This window comes from Cherax quadricarinatus, chromosome 24 (genome assembly GCF_038502225.1).
Source record: "Cherax quadricarinatus isolate ZL_2023a chromosome 24, ASM3850222v1, whole genome shotgun sequence".
In the NCBI taxonomy this organism is placed as follows: Eukaryota; Metazoa; Arthropoda; class Malacostraca; order Decapoda; family Parastacidae; genus Cherax; species Cherax quadricarinatus.
In genome coordinates, this window is record NC_091315.1 from 32,618,774 (window position 1) to 32,637,340 (window position 18,567).

Consider the following 18,567-nt stretch of genomic DNA (forward strand, 5'->3'; position numbering starts at 1 on the left):
TGGAATTTATTTGTAAAGCCTCAAAACATAACTAATGAACAGAGGAAATGTTAGTTTAGTGCCAGGAATGCCTACATTGTTCATTCTGGACCCTATTTTGAAATTGAAATATTTTAAACTTTGTGTTAAATTGGCCAAATTAACAATTTCCGATCACTTTATTTTGTAGTTGAAACAGTTGACTTGGCGATTTCTTGTGCTCAATCGATAGAATAGAAGTAATACTAGTGAAATAGCTAAGAATTTGGTTGATTGGAATAATGTAATTGGCCTAAAATGGGAGTCAAAGTCGGCAAAATCGCCGATTCGTAAATATCGCTGACACATCAAAATTCGCGAGAGCATAATTTCGTCAATTTTCCACCAAATTTCGTACTTTTTGTTTTATTACCTTCACAAAAAGATTCTCTACGATTTCATAAGAAAAATTAACAAATTTTTTTTTTGAAAATTCTTGGACACTGGTGCGTGACTCCAGATTTGGGCCTTGGACCCTGAAAGGGTTAAGGGTTAATATATGTATAGATGGGGTTGCAAAAGAAGTAAATGTTAGGGTGTTCATGAGAGGGGCAGGATTAAATTATGAGGAATCAAATACAAAATGGGAATTGACACAGTTACTTTTTGCTGATGGTACTGTGCTTATGGGAGATTCTAAAGAAAAATTGCAAAGGTTAGTGGATGAGTTTGGGAATGTGTGTAAAGGTAAAAAGTTGAAAGTGAACATAGAAAAGAGTAAGGTGATGAGGGTATCAAATGATTTAGATAAAGAAAAATTGGATATCAAATTGGGGAGGAAGAGTATGGAAGAAGTGAATGTTTTCAGATATTTGGGAGTTGACGTGTCATCGGATGGATTTATGAATGATGAGGTTAATCATAGAATTGATGAAGGAAAAAAGGCAAGTGGTGCATTGAGGTATATCTTCTTCCTTCAACAAACCGGCTGTATCCCACCAAGGCAGGGTGGCCCAAAAAGAAAAACGAAAGTTTCTCTTTTTAAATTTAGTACACCTACCATCCGACTTACGACCTGCTCGACTTACGACCACTCGACTTACGACCATGTTTTTTTTGCCAAATTTCTGGGAAATAAACAACTATTTGTGTTGTACACAGTGTTTATCCTAAAACTTACAGTATAAAATACAGTCCTAACAGCATAAAAAGTAAAGTGAAATATGAAATACCAAAATAAAACAATAAAATAAAGTCATTACAAAAATGTGATGTTGATATTCAGTAGTAAAGTTCGACTTACGTCCATTTCGACTTACGACCGGTTTCTCGGAACCGAACTCGGTCGTAAGTCAGATGGTAGGTGTAATTTATACAGGAGAAGGGGTTACTAGCCCCTTGCTCCCGGCATTTTAGTCGCCTCTTACAACATGCATGGCTTACGGAGGAAGAATTCTGTTCCACTTCCCCATGGAGATAACAGGAAATAAAAAAGAACAAGAACTAGAAAGAAAATAGAAGAAAACCCAGAGGGGTGTGCATATATATATTTGTACATGTACGTGTAGTGTGAGCTAAATGTAAGTAGAAGTAGCAAGACATACCTGAAATCTTCCATGTTTATTAGACAGACAAAAGACATCAGCAATCCTACCATCATGTAAAACAATTACAGGCTTTCGTTTTACACTCATTTGGCAGGATGGTAGTACCTCCCTGGGCGGTTGCTGTTTACCAACCTACTACCTAGGATTGAGGTACACCTACCATCCGACTTATGACTTGCTCGACTTACGTCCATGTTTTTTATGCCAAATTTCTGGGAAATAAACAACTATTTGTGTTGTACACAGTGTTTATCCTAAACCTTACAGAATAAAATACAGTACTAACAACATAAAAAGTAAAGTAAAACATGAAATACCAAAATAAAACAATAAAATAAAGTCATTACAAAAATGTTTTGTCGATATTCAGTAGTAAAGTTCGACTTATGACCATTTCGACTTACGACCGGTTTCTAGGAACCGAACTCGGTCGTAAGTTGGATGGTAGGTGTATATGTGGAGACAAAAAAAGTGTTCTATGGAGGAAAAGAAGGGAATGTATGAAAGTATAGTAGTACCAACACTCTTATATGGGTGTGAAGCTTGGGTTGTAAATCCTGCAGCAAGGAGGCAGCTGGAGGCAATGGAGATGTCCTGTCTAAGGGCAATGTGTGGTGTAAATATTATGCAGAAATTCGGAGTGTGGAAATGAGGAGAAGGTGTGGAGTTAATAAAAGTATTTGTCAGAGGGCTGAAGAGGGGTTGTTGAGGTGGTTTGGTCATTTAGAGAGAATGGATCAAAGTAGAATGACATGGAGAGCGTATAAATCTGTAGGGAAAGGAAGGCGGGGTAGGGGTCATCCTTGAAAAGGTTGGAGGGAGGAGGTAAAGGAGGTTTTGTGGGCGAGGGGCTTGGGCTTCCAGCAAGTGTGCGTGAGTGTGTTAGATAGGAGTGAATAGAGACGAATGGTATTTGGGACCTGAAGAGCTGTTGGAGTGTGAACAGGGTAATATTTGGTGAAGGGATTCAAGGAAACTGGTTATTTTTATATAGCCGGACTTGAGTCCTGGAAATGGGAAGTACAATGCCTGCACTTTAAAGGAGAGGTTTGGGATATTGGCAGTGCTGTACAACTGAAATAATTACTATCCTACTGTACAACTATGATATAATCCTTAGTGTTAAGTAGACTGTAAGCCAATAATGTTAAGTTGGCCCATAATGCCTAGGCATAATAGAGGCTCTCTTTGCATTGCAACCCACTATTGTAAATACAAAATCTCAATGTACTGTTTGCAAAGACATAAAATAACTAAATAAATAAATAAATAAATATGTTGTGTATCTTTATACGTATATGCTTCTAAACTGTTGTATTCTGAGCACCTCTGCAAAAACAGTGATTATGTGTGAGTGAGATGAAAGTGTTGAATGATGATGAAAGTATTTTCTTTTTGGGGATTTTCTTTCTTTTTGGATCACCCTGCCTCGGTGGGAGACGGCCGACTTGTTAAAAAAAAAAAAAAATTCAAGTAATAGTAAAGTAAAGCTAAGTTTATTTAGGTACAGTTACACATAAGTACAATTATCACACAAAGTGTAAATTACCTAGGATAACCCAAAAATATCAGACAAAGTGACCTATTGCTTTTGGGGTCCTTAAGAAAATAAATTCTGCAAGAATACAAACTTCACATCAAATGCAGACCAAGTGGAAAATACTAAAAAAAAAAAAAAAGTAATGAATAAGACTTGCCGGCTGGCCTTGCACCCCAGTACACAGTTATATGTAAGTATCATTATTTCTTATTTATAACTGCCAATAACTTTACATAACTTTATAGGCTTGATATCAGGTGTTTTCAAAATAACAAGGTAATTAATGTGTAACACTCCAGGATGTTAATTAGTATGCACTATTTAAAGAAATGTAATTTGTGTCTAAGGTACAGGAGTTAGAAAAATCACAAACCTTAAAATTATCGATGGCATTGGTGGCTTCCTTAACATTAGAAGAAATTTTCTCATGGTCCTGCTTGACCACCTTGAGGGAAGACTGGACATCCTGCAGCGTGGAGCCAAAGGTGGCCACGGAGCCCTGCAGGTCAGCCACATCCTTGGGCAAAGAGGAAAGCTGTGGCGCGCTGCTAAGGGAATCCTTGATTATCTTCACATCAGTCTCCAGTTGCTCAACCTGTGAACACCACTTAGCTAGTTTCAAAATGTTTCTTTTCTATTGTTCTCAGTACTGTACTACAATACTTCCCATGCAAACCTATATCAATTTCTTTTTCACAAAATTACAGCATATTAGCATCCAATCCTATATTCAGTTTCCAAACTGTTAAAACTACCGTCTTAATTACACAAATTCATAATTATAAGTAATCATACAACTTTTGTAACTATGGTGAGAATAATACTATAAAAACTGAGTGAGAAGCAGGGGATGGAGGGGGGGAAGGAAGTTTAGGATCACATTCTACACCGAATACGATAATTAACAAAACAATCATACCCAGGTATATCCCAACACCACTTTTGCCTAACATGATTTTACTGCACGTATGGTGCATAAGGAATTAAAAAGACACAATACTGTGACTGGAACAGAAATAACCCTCATCTGAGAGACTGAAACTTGTGATGACATTTAGGTCCAACTTAGACCATTGATAAGTTTCGGGTCTTTCTACTCCCGGAGCCTGGTCATGGGCCAGGCTACTCTGGTGCTAGCCTGGTCAACCAGGCTGTTGCTGCTAGAGGGCACCTGATGAAGATACTTGTCCAGTTTCCTCTTGAAGACTTCTACACTTGTTCCAACAGTGTTTCTGATCTCTTCTGTCAAGTGCCTTTTGAAAGTCTGTGTATAACACATCTGCATTTTGGTCGCCTTCCAATGCCTCTGTAATTCTGTCATATTGGTTCAGCAACTGTGACAGGCATAATCGTCCTGATCTAAAACCATGCTGGTTTGGGTTTATGCTGATTGTGCTGTTCCATGAAATTTGTAAACTGCTGTCTCATCACTCTTTCAAAGATTTTTATGATGTAAGAAGTTAGGGCTACTGGTTTGTAATTTTTAAGTTAGTGCTTTACTACCTTCCTTATGCAAAGGAGCTATGTTTATGCCCTATAAAGTCTCTGGTATTTCACTATATCCAGGCTCTTTCTCCAGGGAATACTGAGGGCTATTGCTAGAATTATTTTGCACTTTTTTATAAATAATGCATTCCATGAATCTGGTCCAGGTGCTGAGTGAGTGGGCATGACTTCAATTTCATTTTCGAAATTATGGAATTGGTACTAATGTCAGTTAGCTGAACTGCGTGGCCTTCTGCCAGAGTTAAAAATGTTTCTGCATTCTTTACCCTGGTGTCATTTAGTGGACTGCCGAACACAGGCTCATACTGTAGAATTTTGCTCATTTCCTGGCTCATTTGCCTGGCTGGCAAAGCTTTCACTTCACACACGGAGGGCCCAGGTTCGATTCCCACGGGGTAGAAACATTTCGACACATTTCCTTACACCTGTTGTCCTGTTCACCTAGCAGCAAATAGGTACCTGGGTGTTAGTCGACGGGTGTTAGTCGACTGGTGTTAGTTGCATCTTGGGGGACAAGACTGAGGACCCCAATGGAAATAAGTTAGACAGTCCTCAATGATGCACTGACTTTCTTGGGTTATCCTGGGTGACAAACCGTCCGGGGTTAAAAATCCAAACGAAATCTTATCTTATGAGTCTCCTCTCATTAACAGTCAGATTCTACAGGTAGATCTTAGCATGGATTTTGCATATGAATAAAATTATTTTGGTTTCTTGAAATATTCTGATTGGCCTTTTATTCCCATTGTGCTTCTTCTGTTTGGTATGACCTCTTAAATTTTTGTTCTAAATCAGTGATCTCTCGGCTAAGACTATCTTTACTTTGCTGTGACATATTTATGTTTTTAAGCAATTCTGTAATTAATTTTCTTTTGTACCATCTCCTATGCTCTCTCTCTATATATCTGATCTTCTTTTGGGTTTCCTCAATGGTACATATTTAATGACCTGGGTGGCTACAGCCAGGTAGGTGGTGAGTACTGACCTGGGTGGCTACAAACAGGGAGGAGGTGAACACAGCCTCTCCTCACAAAACGATGGAGTTCCATTCCTAAGACCACGTCAGTAAACGAATTCATCACTAAGCGAGGGGCATACTATAATGGTAGTGGGTTTGTGTCAACTATCTTTGATATTGTTTTAATGTCACCTTTGCACCATTTACTGTATAACATTTCTGGTATATTTTTAGATGTTTATGCAGTAGCATACTGTACTATATTGTAATAAACAGAATAGAGGAAATCAGCTCTAATATACATTATTTAGACATGCATACTGGCCAGAGAGCCCGTCGTAAGTTCAAGGCGTCAGTAAACAAATACGTCGCTAAGTGAGGAGAGGCTGTACTGACCTGGATGGCTACAACCAGGGAGGTGAGTACTGACCTGGGTGGCTACAACCAGGGAGGAGGTGAGTACTGACCTGGGTGGCTACAACCAGGGGGGAGGCGAGTACTGACCTGGATGACTACAACCAGAGAGAAGGCGAGTACTGACCTGGGTGGCTACAACCAGGGGGGAGGTGGTGAGTACCTGGGTGGTACAACCACTACTGACATTCTGGGTAGCTACAACCACTACTGACATGCTGGGTGGCTATAACCACTACTGACCCACTGGGTGGCTACAACCACTACTGACCCGCTGGGTGGCTACAACCACTACTGACCCGCTGGGTGGCTGCAGCCAGGGAGGAAGAGACAGTGTTGAGAGCAGTCCACAAAGCAGTTTGGTTCTTCTCCAGCTCCTGCAGACGCACATGAGACTCGTGGAACTTGGCCGGTAACTCTGAACTGCTCGCCTCAACTGTAACACAATACATCACACATTATATACACAGAAACTCACATTATGCACTAATACAAGTTTCCAACTTCCAGTTGTGTTCCCTTGTTCCTATGTCCCATCTCTGTAACATTCTGGCCCTATCCATTTCGTCAATTCCTCTCAGTATTTTATATGCTATCAATAAAGCGAACAGAATCCTTGGCTTTATATCAAGGAGCATAAATACTAGGAGACCTCAGGTTGTTCTTCAACTCTATATATCTTCGGTTAGGCCTCATTTAGATTATGCTGCACAGTTCTGGTCACCGTATTACAGAATGGGTATAAATTCACTGAAAAATGTACAAAGGAGGATGACAAAGTTGATCCCATGTATAAGAAATCATTCCTATGAGGACAGACAGAGGGCCCTGAATCTGCACTCTAGAAAGGCGTAGAATTAGAGGAAATATGGCTGAAGTGTATAAATGGAAAACAAGCATAAATATAGGGATGTAAATAACATGCTAAAAATATCTAACTAAGAGAGGATTCACAGTAATGGTTTCAAGCTGGAAAAAATTAGGTTCAGAAAGGATATAGGAAAGCACTGGTTTGGCAACAGAGTTGTGGATGAGTGGAACAAACTCCCGAGTGCCACCACTGAAGCTTTAAAAGCGTAGTGTGATTTTAAAAATAGATTAGACAAATACACGAGTGGGTGAGTTAGACCTGGCTGGCTGGCTTGCACTAGTGGGTCTGAAGCTGTGTTTCATGACTCACGAAATCGTAATGACACGATTGCAAACCATATCACGGGTGAGAACAGAACCCACGATCATCGAGTCGTAAAACTCCAGACCGATGTGCTAGCTACTGGGCTAGTGGTTAGCGCGTCAGTCTGGAGTTTTATGACTCTGATCGTGGGTTCTATCCCCACCCGTTGTGATGTAGTTCAGCTGGGCTTGTGAGGTCTCTGGGGAGACCTAATTTAACCAATTATATGGTCACACCTTGCCTTGGCAAACGTCTGCCAGCCACGCCCACGTCTGAGGTCTTATGTTCTTGACGGCATCAGACCTAGGCGTCAGGTCATACACGTGGTTGTGGAGGGTGCTTGGACCACCATAAAAGCCCAAGGAAGAGCATGATCAGGAGATTCGAGCGGAGCTACTGCTGGGGTGCAGAGCTCCTGAGCAGAGACTTCGAGCAGAGCTGCTGCTGGGGTGCAGGGCTCGGGAGAAGGCTGCTGAAGTCTCTGAAGGAGACTGTTGGAGGCAGTGGGCAGAGTACTGGCTTGGCACAGTACTCGTGCTGTGTAGGTCTTGGAACCTGGGGCTTAGTTCCTGTAGTGAACTGTCCTCTGCACTATTTGTAAGTTACATTCATTTTGGTCAAGTTGATTGTGTTCCCTGTCTCACTGCTTATGTGTACCATCCCATTTATCTAAACCATAATAATGTTCTCCTGTTCCCAAATATATTATTGTACAAGGACTTAATAATAAACTGTGTTTGAGTAGAATAGTAATATTCACTGTCCCCGTTATTAGCTATTCCTATTTCTTATATTTTATTATGTTTATATATGAGTGAAGAGTGGGCGAGGCATATGTTAGTGAGTAGTGTAGAGTTAATGAGAGTGTCGTGGTGGTCACCACTGACCTGTCATTACCTACCTACCTCCGCTAATCATCTCACTCCTACCACCTCGCCTGCCTCTCCCCTGCCTACATAATCCCCTACTCCCATATTCCCCACTTATATCCTATTCATTCCGATACCCAAAACATGACATGGTGTCTAAGCGGTGGTGGTTCTTATTATTTTTATAGTAGGAACCAGTCCCATGTGCCTTATTTTTGACTGCTCGGTTATACTTATGCTACCATTTGCTGTCATTTGATTTTGTGTGTTATTATAATGATATTATAATCCTAGTGACCTTAACTGACCTTTTTTTTAGACGGTGGGTCTGACTAATTGTTTGGGTGTAATATTGTATTTGGTGGAGTTGGTTGTTGGTTTGAGATAAATGGTGGGGAATATCAGTATTTGGGTGAGACTTTTGGGGGAAGCAATTACTGGCCGAAATTGAATATTTACAGAGGAATGAGAAGTCACCCAGCCCGCCTTGGAAGACTTACCCACAACTGTCACCCATTGAAGAGTTGCCTATGATTGCTGTCCACCTGATGTGCCCAGTCACCCAGCTGATATGCCCAGTCACCCAGCTGATGTGCCCCAGTAGATGTATTGCTGCCCTGGTCTGTCATCCAGTGTAGTGGGTGTCTGTCTGCGTCACCCAGCCTCTGTGACCATCACCCACGGACCGCCAGTTACCCGCAGTTGCCAGGGATGGGTGACCGCACCTGCTGTTGATGACCTGAAGTGACCTCACCTCACCCCGAGCAACTGACCATTGCCTGCTACTGCTGATGTCGGCTGCTGTGATGCTGTCTGCTATGCTGTGGCCGTGCTGTGATGCTGTCTGCTATGCTGTGGCCATGCTGTGATGCTGTCTGCTATGCTGTGGCCGTGCTGTGATGCTGTCTGCTATGCTGTGGCCATGCTGTGATGCTGTCTGCTATGCTGTGGCCGTGCTGTGATGCTGTCTGCTATGCTGTGGCCATGCTGTGATGCTGTCTGCTATGCTGTGGCCGTGCTGTGTGCTGCTGTGATACGGCCTTGCTATGATGTTGAGATGCTGCGGCCGTGCTGTGATGCTGGGACCGTGCTGCGATGCTGTGGCCGTGTTGTGCGCTGCTGTGATGCGGCCGTGCTGTGATGTTGAGATGCTGCGGTCGTGCGGTGATGTTGAGATGCTGCGGCCGTGCTGTGATGCTGGGACCGTGCTGCGATGCTGTGGCCGTGCTGTGTGCTGCTGTGATACGGCCGTGCTGTGATGCTGCGATGCTGCCTAGCTCAAGAGGAGGAGATGGCGGTGATGCTGCAGTGGTGTGTGAGGGATTCTGGCTGGTGTGCCAGGACAGGAGAATCTACTATGAAGGAGTTGCCATCCTCGGAGATGTGGAAGGACGTGAGCCGCGGAGATGGACTCCAGCTGCTGGGACCAGCCTGCTTTCAAGGGCGGTATGGAGGTGTGTCCTGCCTTGCTGGTCGACCTGTGCGACAGGTATGCGGGGATGCCCTGCCAGCCATGAGAGACAATTAAGAGTGTGAGATGTCCCCAGCCTACTTTGACTTGCCAGAAGTGTTAGTGTTACCTGTGTGAAATAAGGTGACCTTGAAAACGGTCCAGTGATTATGGCCGCCTTGTTTTATGAGGCCAGTGAATCCTAGTAGTGGCATAGGATAATGGAGGGTCTTAGCTGCGATGCCTGCCCTGTCTCGATTTTCAGATGTTGTAGTGTGCATGTGAAGTGTGCCGAAAATGCGACCTTGGTGGTCGTGAAGTGGTCCAGTTGCAGTTACTTGAAAGAATGCAACCCGTTGGAGCAGTTTTCCACGCCAAAGAAGCCTAGAGAGGTTTGGCCCTAACGTGCGAGGGTGACTAGCATTGGCTAGTGCATTTCTAGTAGAAGTAGGGAAGGCACTGGAGCCCGATATTTAGGTTTAAGGAGAAATGACGGGTAAGGAGGCTTTGCACCAGAGAGCGACTATTATGCTGGCCAACTGCCAGGTGTACTGATTATGCTGCCTTGTGGTAGTTGAGGAGGTTGAGGGAAATATATGTAATTGAATAATTTTGTATTATGTATAATTTTGTCTTTGTATTGTAATAGAATTAAGGGGTTAGGATTAAAATAGTCTAATAACTAGGACAAATTGTCCTAGTTCTCAGATATTTTAAATTGGGGGAGAAAGGGGGATGTGATGTAGTTCAGCTGGGCTTGTGAGGTCTCTGGGGAGACCTAATTTAACCAATTATATGGTCACACCTTGCCTTGGCAAACGTCTGTAGCCACGCCCACGTCTGAGGTCTTTTGTTCTTGACGGCATCAGACCTAGGCGTCAGGTCGTACACGTGGTTGTGGAGGGTGCTTGGACCACCATAAAAGCCCAAGGAAGAGCATGATCAGGAGATTCGAGCGGAGCTGCTGCTGGGGTGCAGAGCTCCTGAGCAGAGACTTCGAGCGGAGCTGCTGCTGGGGTGCAGGGCTCGGGAGAAGGCTGCTGAAGTCTCTGGAGGAGACTGTTGGAGGCATTGGGCAGAGTACTGGCTTGGCGCAGTACTCTTGCTGTGTAGGTCTTGGGACCTGGGGCTTAGTTCCTGTAGTGAACTGTCCTCTGTACTATATTGTAAGTTACATTCATTTTGGTCAAGTTGATTGTGTTCCCTGTCTCACTGCTTATGTGTACCATCCCATTTATCTAAACCACAATAATGTTCTCCTGTTCCCAAATATATTATTGTACAAAGACTTAATAATAAACTGTGTTTGAGTAGAATAGTAATATTCACTGTCCCCGTTATTTATTCTTTTTTTCTTATATTTTATTATGTTTATATATGAGTGAAGAATGGGCGAGGCATATGTTAGTGAGTAGTGTAGAGTTAATGAGAGTGTCATGGTGGTCACCACTGACCTGTCATTACCTACCTACCTACCTACCTCCGCTAATCATCTCACTCCTACCACCTCGCCTGCCTCTCCCCTGCCTACATAATCCCTTACTCCCATATTCCCCACTTATATCCTATTCATTCCGATACCCTTTTTTTTGTGCTTCATACTTAAGTGGATGTGATTTGAACCGATTGGCTTCGGCCAGTAGGTGACTTGGACCTGCCTAGCATGGTCCAGTAGGCCTGCTCCAGTGCTACTTCTTTATGTACTTATTTCTCTAGAACTTAGCAGTTAGGAAGGAAAATGGGGGCCGGGGGGAGGGGGTCTTGATGCTGGCGAGAGGCTCTTGATCTAACCACGGTGCCCCGTAGTCCGGTAGTAAAAGCTCTCGCTTCACACGGTGAGTCCGGGTTCAATTCCCGGCAAAGGGTTGAAAACATTGAACGCGTTTCCTTACACCGGTTGTCTATGTTCACCCATTACTAAAATGGGTACCTGGGTGTTAGTCGACTGGTGTGGGTGGCATCCTGGGACAAAACTGACGTAATTTGCCAGAAATGCTTTGCATAACAAGCGGCTTTCTATATAGTAGTATGTCATTGATGTCAACTACGCCTATACAGCTTGTACATGTACTTGTAGTAAATAAAGATATTATTATTATTATTATTATTATTATTATTATTAAGAACCAAATATGATTACCTCCCAGGTTCTGTATGACCCCTACTAGTCTAGCACTTCCTAATGAATATTATTAAAAAAATAGATGGTCTCATTTATAATCATAAAGAGAATTAATTTCAGGAAGAATTTTTTGTATGTGAGTGTTGACCTAAGTCTAGTGGCTGGTTTAATCAGTCGTTCAGAAGAACACAACTCCACTGAAAATGCTTACTTTTGAAAAAAAAAAAAAATCTTTTGTGCATTGATTTGTATATTTCTGTGAAATAGCATTTTATGTTTTTATTTTGCGCCAAAATTAACTTAGTAGTCTCACCTAACACGGAAGAGGGGCGTGAGAGAAGGTGAGGGCATGGGAGAAGGTGAGAGCATGGGAGGTGAGGGCCTGTGCAAGAGAGGGCGTGGGCATGAAACAGACAGGGTGGCTGGGAGTGTCACTTGTCACTGGTAATTGGAGAACAACGTCCAGTGTGTCTGCTATGTAACGGAAGGCACCCACCCACCAAGTATCCCCACTCTCCAGGTCTACCTACCCACCAGGCCTCCCCAACCACTACCACTCGCCAAACCTACCATCCCTCCACATCTCTCTCTCTCTCTCTCTCTCTCTCTCTCTCTCTCTCCCTCCCCATCACTCCGTCAAATAAAAAAAAAAACCAAAACTTTATTTCTTTGTTAAGGTTACAATGTGTGTTTATATCATAATATGACTGATACATAGAAAGCCACTATTATGCCGAGGTATTTCGGGCAGACTTAACCTAATACTTACAGACAGGTGAAGAGTGGTAGAGTACAAATATTCAATATTTTACTCAATCAGTAATACGAAGTAGCACAATTAATGATACAAACATACATTTTTAAGTTTGCAATAATGGCTTAATAGTTAAGGAATAATACATTACAGTGAAGTAGGTTCAATAAAACAAACGCTTTTGATGATCATGCATTTCATCATGACTGCTGCACATGTCATGTTTAATGTAAAAATCTTGATATCTGTCCGCCATCTGTTGTCAAGCACAGTTATGCTGACTTACATTAGCATAAGGAGTTCCTAGATATTCTATTTATAATTTCATTAACAGTGTGTACAGGGTGAAAGTCTGACTCCTTAACGTGTCACTACAAAGACTGAATAAATCTTGAACAGATCAAGAGCTACACCCTGCCGGCTGACCAGACAAAGAGCTATGCCCTGCCAGCTGACCAGACCAAGAGCTATGCCCTGCCAGCTGTCCAGACCAAGAGCTACACCCTGCCAGCTGTCCAGACCAAGAGCTACACCCTGTCTGCTGAGTGAAGGAAGGACCACTATATATCCCAGACTGCAGGAACACCAGTCAGGGAGGGAGAGAGGATGGAGAGGAAGGCAGCCGTGTAAGGATGCTTCTAGAAGATTACGAACAAATTTTTACTATAGCTTAAAGAAGGTGTTGAGCGGGATACCACTAGTTCGTTCTTTTTCAAGAGGACGAGTGTTCACGTTAATAATATAAAGTGTATCTTCAGCTGGAGGTTTGTCATATTACTAGCAACGCATCTGCATTTAAAATTGTTTAGCTGAGAGTACACCCGTACTAGATAAGTCACTTTGATAAAGTAAGACACTTGTGCAACTCTTGGGTGTCTTAATAAAGAAGTGTGTTAGTTAATAATTATCAAAAGTACTTGTCGATAGATACTTGGGGCGTGTATATGGTGAGGGGTTTTATGTATGTGTGTTAATTAATAGAGACCCAAGAGTTGCCCAAGCGTACAATTTATCAACTTGTTGGTTCTCTGAATCATTTATCTAACTCACCTTGCCTAGCCTCACCTAGTCTTATCCTCTAGCCTAACTTCCTACCCCTTCACCACCTAGCCTGGTCTCAACCAAGGTACTAGGGGTTCTCACAAACTACCTCTCAAATCAGGATGCAATCTGCGCAGAGTTGTCTTCTCCATCTTGTGTTGGTTACCTGGAGGTTACCTGGAGGTTATTCCGGGGATCAACGCCCCCGCGGCCCGGTCCACGACCAGGCCTCCCGATGGATCAGGGCCTGATCAACTAGGCTGTTACTGCTGGCCGCACGCAGTCCGACGTACGAGCCACAGCCCGGCTGATCCGGCACTGACTTTAGGTATCTGTCCAGCTCTCTCTTGAAGGCAGTGTACTGCACGACGCCCGGGGGGTAAAGGGGAACACAAACCAGGGGGGGAAGGGGAGGCAGCGTGTATGACACCTGGGGGCAGGGAGCGTGAACGGCACACGAGGAAGGAGGGGGAGAAGCATGCATGACACCTGGGGGCAGGGAGCGTGAACGACACACGAGGAAGGAGGGGAAGAAGCGTGCATGACACCTGGGGGCAGGGAGCGTGAACGACACACTAGGAAGGTGGGGAGAAGCATGCATGACACCTGGGGGCAGGGAGCCTGGACGACACACCAGGAAGGAGGGGAAGAAGCGTGCATGACACCTGGGGGCAGGGAGAGTGAACGACACACGAGGAAGGAGGGGACGAAGCGTGCATGACACCTGGGGGCAGGGAGCCTGGACAACACACAAGGAAGGAGGGGGGGAAGCATGCATGACAACTGGGGGAAGAGAGGCTGAAAGACACACAAGGAAGGAGGGGGAGAAGCATGCATGACATCTGGGGGACAGGGAGCGTGAACGATACACAAGGAGGAGAAGCGTGCATGACACCTGGGGGCAGGGAGCCTGGACGACACACAAGGAAGGAGGGGGAGAAGCATGCATGACATCTGGGGGACAGGGAGCGTGAACGATACACAAGGAGGAGAAGCGTGCATGACACCTGGGGGCAGGGAGCCTGGACGACACACAAGGAAGGAGGGGGAGAAGCATGCATGGCACCTGGGGGCAGGGAGCCTCAACGATACACAAGGAAGGAGAAGCGTGCATGACACCTGGGGGCAGGGAGCCTGGACGACACACAAGGAAGGATGAGGAGAAGCGTGCATGACACCTGGGGGCAGGGAGCCTGGACGACACACAAGGAAGGATGAGGAGAAGCGTGCATGACACCTGGGGGCAGGGAGCCTGGACGACACACAAGGAAGGAGGGGGAGAAGCATGCATGGCACCTGGGGGCAGGGAGCGTGAACGACATACAAGGAAGGAGGGGAAGAAGCGTGCATGACACCTGGGGGCAGGGAGCGTGAACGACATACAAGGAAGGAGGGGGAGAAGCGTGAATGACACCTGGGGGCAGGGAGCCTGAACGACACACGAGGAAGGAGGGGGAGAAGCATGCATGACACCTGGGGCAGGGAGCGTGAACGACACACGAGGAAGGAGGGGAAGAAGCGTGCATGACACCTGGGGGCAGTGAGCGTGAACGACACACGAGGAAGGAGGGGGAGAAGCAAGCATGACACCTGGGGGCAGGGAGCCTGGACGACACACAAGGAAGGAGGGGAAGAAGCGTGCATGACACCTGGGGGCAAGGAGCGTGAACGACACACGAGGAAGGAGGGGAAGAAGCGTGCATGACACCTGGGGGCAGGGAGCGTGAACGACACACGAGGAAGGAAGGGAAGAAGCGTGCATGACACGTGGGGGCAGGGAGCCTGGACGACACACAAGGAAGGAGGGGGAGAAGCATGCATGACACCTGGGGGCAGGGAGCCTGAATGACACACAAGGAGGGGGAGAAGCATGCATGACATCTGGGGGACAGGGAGCATGAACGATACACAAGGAAGGAGGGGAGAAGCATGCATGACACCTGGGGGCAGGGAGCCTGAATGACACACAAGGAAGGAGGGGAGAAGCGTGAATGACACCTGGGGGCAGGGAGCGTGAACGATACACAAGGAGGGGGAGAAGCATGCATGACATCTGGGGGGCAGGGAGCGTGAACGACACACAAGGAAGGAGGGGAGAAGCGTGAATGACACCTGGGGGCAGGGAGCGTGAACGATACACAAGGAGGGGGAGAAGCATGCATGACATCTGGGGGGCAGGGAGCGTGAACGACACAACAAGGAAATAGGGGAGAAGCGTGAATGACACCTGGGGGCAGGGAGCCTGAACGATACACAAGGAAGGAGGGGGAGAAGCATGCATGACATCTGGGGGGGGGCAGGGAGCCCGAACGACACATAAGGAAGTTGGGGGAGAAGCATGCATGACACATGTGAAAAAAATGACACTTATGTACTCTCTCTGTCTCCCCCCCCTCCGTCCCTCTCTCTCCTGAATGGTGCAGGTGGCTGGTGTTGGTCACCTCAGACTACACACTAACACGCGCTAATGATCAATATCTCCGCTACAATGGACGTCTATTTTAATTAACTTGTCTCCTTTACATCTTTCAAATGGCTCAGTCAGAGCCCAATTTAATTAGCAAGTTGATCCTTCAACACTTTCGTCTCTTCTAATGACTTGTTTCTTCCAATGACATATATATATATATATATATATATATATATATATATATATATATATATATATATATATATATATATATATATATATATATATATATATATATATATATAAATAATGTCGTGCAGAATAGGCAAAACTTGCGATTTTGGCTTCAACAGTAACGCTCTTCTTGCCGAATAAGGCAAGCGAAAATTTGTGTATGCAATAAATAATTTCGCAAAAATCATTCTGAACCTAACGAAAAAAATATATTTCATTGTGTTTGTTTATTAAATTATTGTAAACTTACCTAAAATATGTTTAATTGGATTAGACTAAATTAAATTACGCTTGTTATAATAAGGTTAGGGAAGTTTTCTATGTTTCTTTTGGTACAAAATTATTAATTTTTACATTAACATAAATGAAAAAAATATATCTTTAAGCGTATAGGAGAAAATTTTAGAAAGGACTTAATTTTAAATGATTTCTTGCTAACTGATCATCAGTGACAGTCACTCTGGACAGTGATAGTGTCAGTGGCAGTCACTCTGGACAGTGATAGTGTCAGTAACTCACTCTGGACAGTGATAGTGTCAGTGACAGTCACTCTGAACGGTTATAGTGGCAGTGAGTCTGGACAGTGATAGTTGCAGTGACAAGTCAATCTGGACAGTGACTGTGGCAGTGACAGTTACTCTGGACTGATACTGGCAGTGATAGTCACTGTCGGCAGTGATACTGGCAGTGACAGTCTATACAGTGATAGTTGCAGTGACACTCTGGACAGTGATGGTGGCAGTGACAGTCGCTTTGGACAATAACAGTGGCAGTGACAGTCACTCTCTACAGTGATAGTGACAGTCACTCTGGACAGTTATAGTGGCTGTGACAGTCACTATCGGCAGTGACAGTCTGGACAGTGATGGTGGCAGTGACAGTCACTTTGGACAATAACAGTGGCAGTGACAGTCACTCTCTACAGTGATAGTGACAGTCACTCTGGACAGTTATAGTGGCTGTGACAGTCACTATCGGCAGTGACAGTCTGGACAGTGATGGTGGCAGTGACAGTCGCTTTGGACAATAACAGTGGCAGTGACAGTCACTCTCTACAGTGATAGTGACAGTCACTCTGGACAGTTATAGTGGCTGTGACAGTCACTATCGGCAGTGACAGTCTGGACAGTGATGGTGGCAGTGACAGTCACTTTGGACAATAACAGTGGCAGTGACAGTCACTCTCTACAGTGATAGTGACAGTCACTCTGGACAGTTATAGTGGCTGTGACAGTCACTATCGGCAGTGACAGTCTGGACAGTGATAGTTGCAGTGACAAGTCAATCTGGACAGTGACTGTGGCAGTGACAGTTACTCTGGACTGATACTGGCAGTGATAGTCACTGTCGGCAGTGATACTGGAAGTGACAGTCTATACAGTGATAGTTGCAGTGACAGTCACTCTGGACAGTGATGGTGGCAGTGACAGTCACTCTGGACAGTGATGGTGGCAGTGACAGTCACTTTGGACAATAACAGTGGCAGTGACAGTCACTCTCTACAGTGATAGTGACAGTCACTCTGGACAGTTATAGTAGCTGTGACAGTCACTATCGGCAGTGACAGTCTGGACAGTGATAGTTGCAGTTGTATACCCAGTTGGGGTTGTTTATATTTTGCTTTGTGTCACCTCTATATTTATGACAGTGTCATCTTGTATGACAGTGTCATCTTGTACGACACTGTCCTCACACGTCCCCCTCTCCTCCCTCCTGTCTCACATTTCACCTCTTCTCCCCCTACCCTCTCACGTGCACCTTCTCTCCCTCTCTCACCTGTGTCCCCTCGTTTCCCTCCCCTCTCATGTTCCCCCTTCTCCTTCCTCCCCTCATGTGTCACCGCTCCCTCTCCCCTTCACCTGGGATCAATAGAACACCTGCACACCTCCACACCCATTGAGTGGGCACTGGAGGGGGCACTAGAGGCGGCAATGGAGGGGGTACTAGAGGCGGCACTGGAGGGGGCACTAGAGGCGGCACAAGAGGCGGCACTAGAGGGGGCACAAGAGGCGGCACTGGAAGGGGCACTAGAGGGGGCACAAGAGGCGGCACTAGAGGGGGCACAAGAGGCGGCACTGGAAGGGGCACTAGAGGGGGCACAAGAGGCGGCACTGGAGGGGGCACAAGAGGCGGCACTGGAGGGGGCACAAGAGGCGGCACTGGAGGGGGCACTAGAGGGGGCACAAGAGGCAGCACTGGAGGGGGCACTGGAGGGGGCACTGGAGGGGGCACAAGATGCGGCACTGGAGGGGGCACTGGAGGCACAAGAAGCGGCACTGGAGGGGGCACTAGAGGGGGCACAAGAGGCGGCACTGGAGGGGGCACTAGAGGGGGCACTAGAGGGGGCACAAGAGGCGGCACTGGAGGGGGCACTAGAGGGGGCACAAGAGGCGGCACTGGAGGGGGCACTAGAGGGGGCACTAGAGGGGGCACAAGAGGCGGCACTAGAGGGGGCACAAGATGCGGCACTAGAGGGGGCACAAGAGGCGACACTGTAGGGGGCACTAGAGGGGGCACTGGAAGACACGGG

At 45.6% G+C, this 18,567-nt stretch overlaps 1 protein-coding gene across 2 annotated transcripts in view; it reads right to left on the bottom strand.

Moving 5' to 3' along the window:
• LOC128690707 (EF-hand calcium-binding domain-containing protein 14) overlaps nt 1-18,567 on the bottom strand; it is a 267,606-nt gene that overhangs the window by 32,719 nt on the left and 216,320 nt on the right. For both annotated transcript variants that reach the window (XM_070088309.1, XM_070088310.1), the window contains exons 3-4: nt 6,283-6,419; nt 3,479-3,700 (exon numbers count right to left, since the gene is read on the bottom strand). In XM_070088309.1, coding sequence (XP_069944410.1) covers nt 3,479-3,700; nt 6,283-6,419 — 359 coding nt within the window. The remainder of the gene's footprint in view (nt 1-3,478; nt 3,701-6,282; nt 6,420-18,567) is intronic.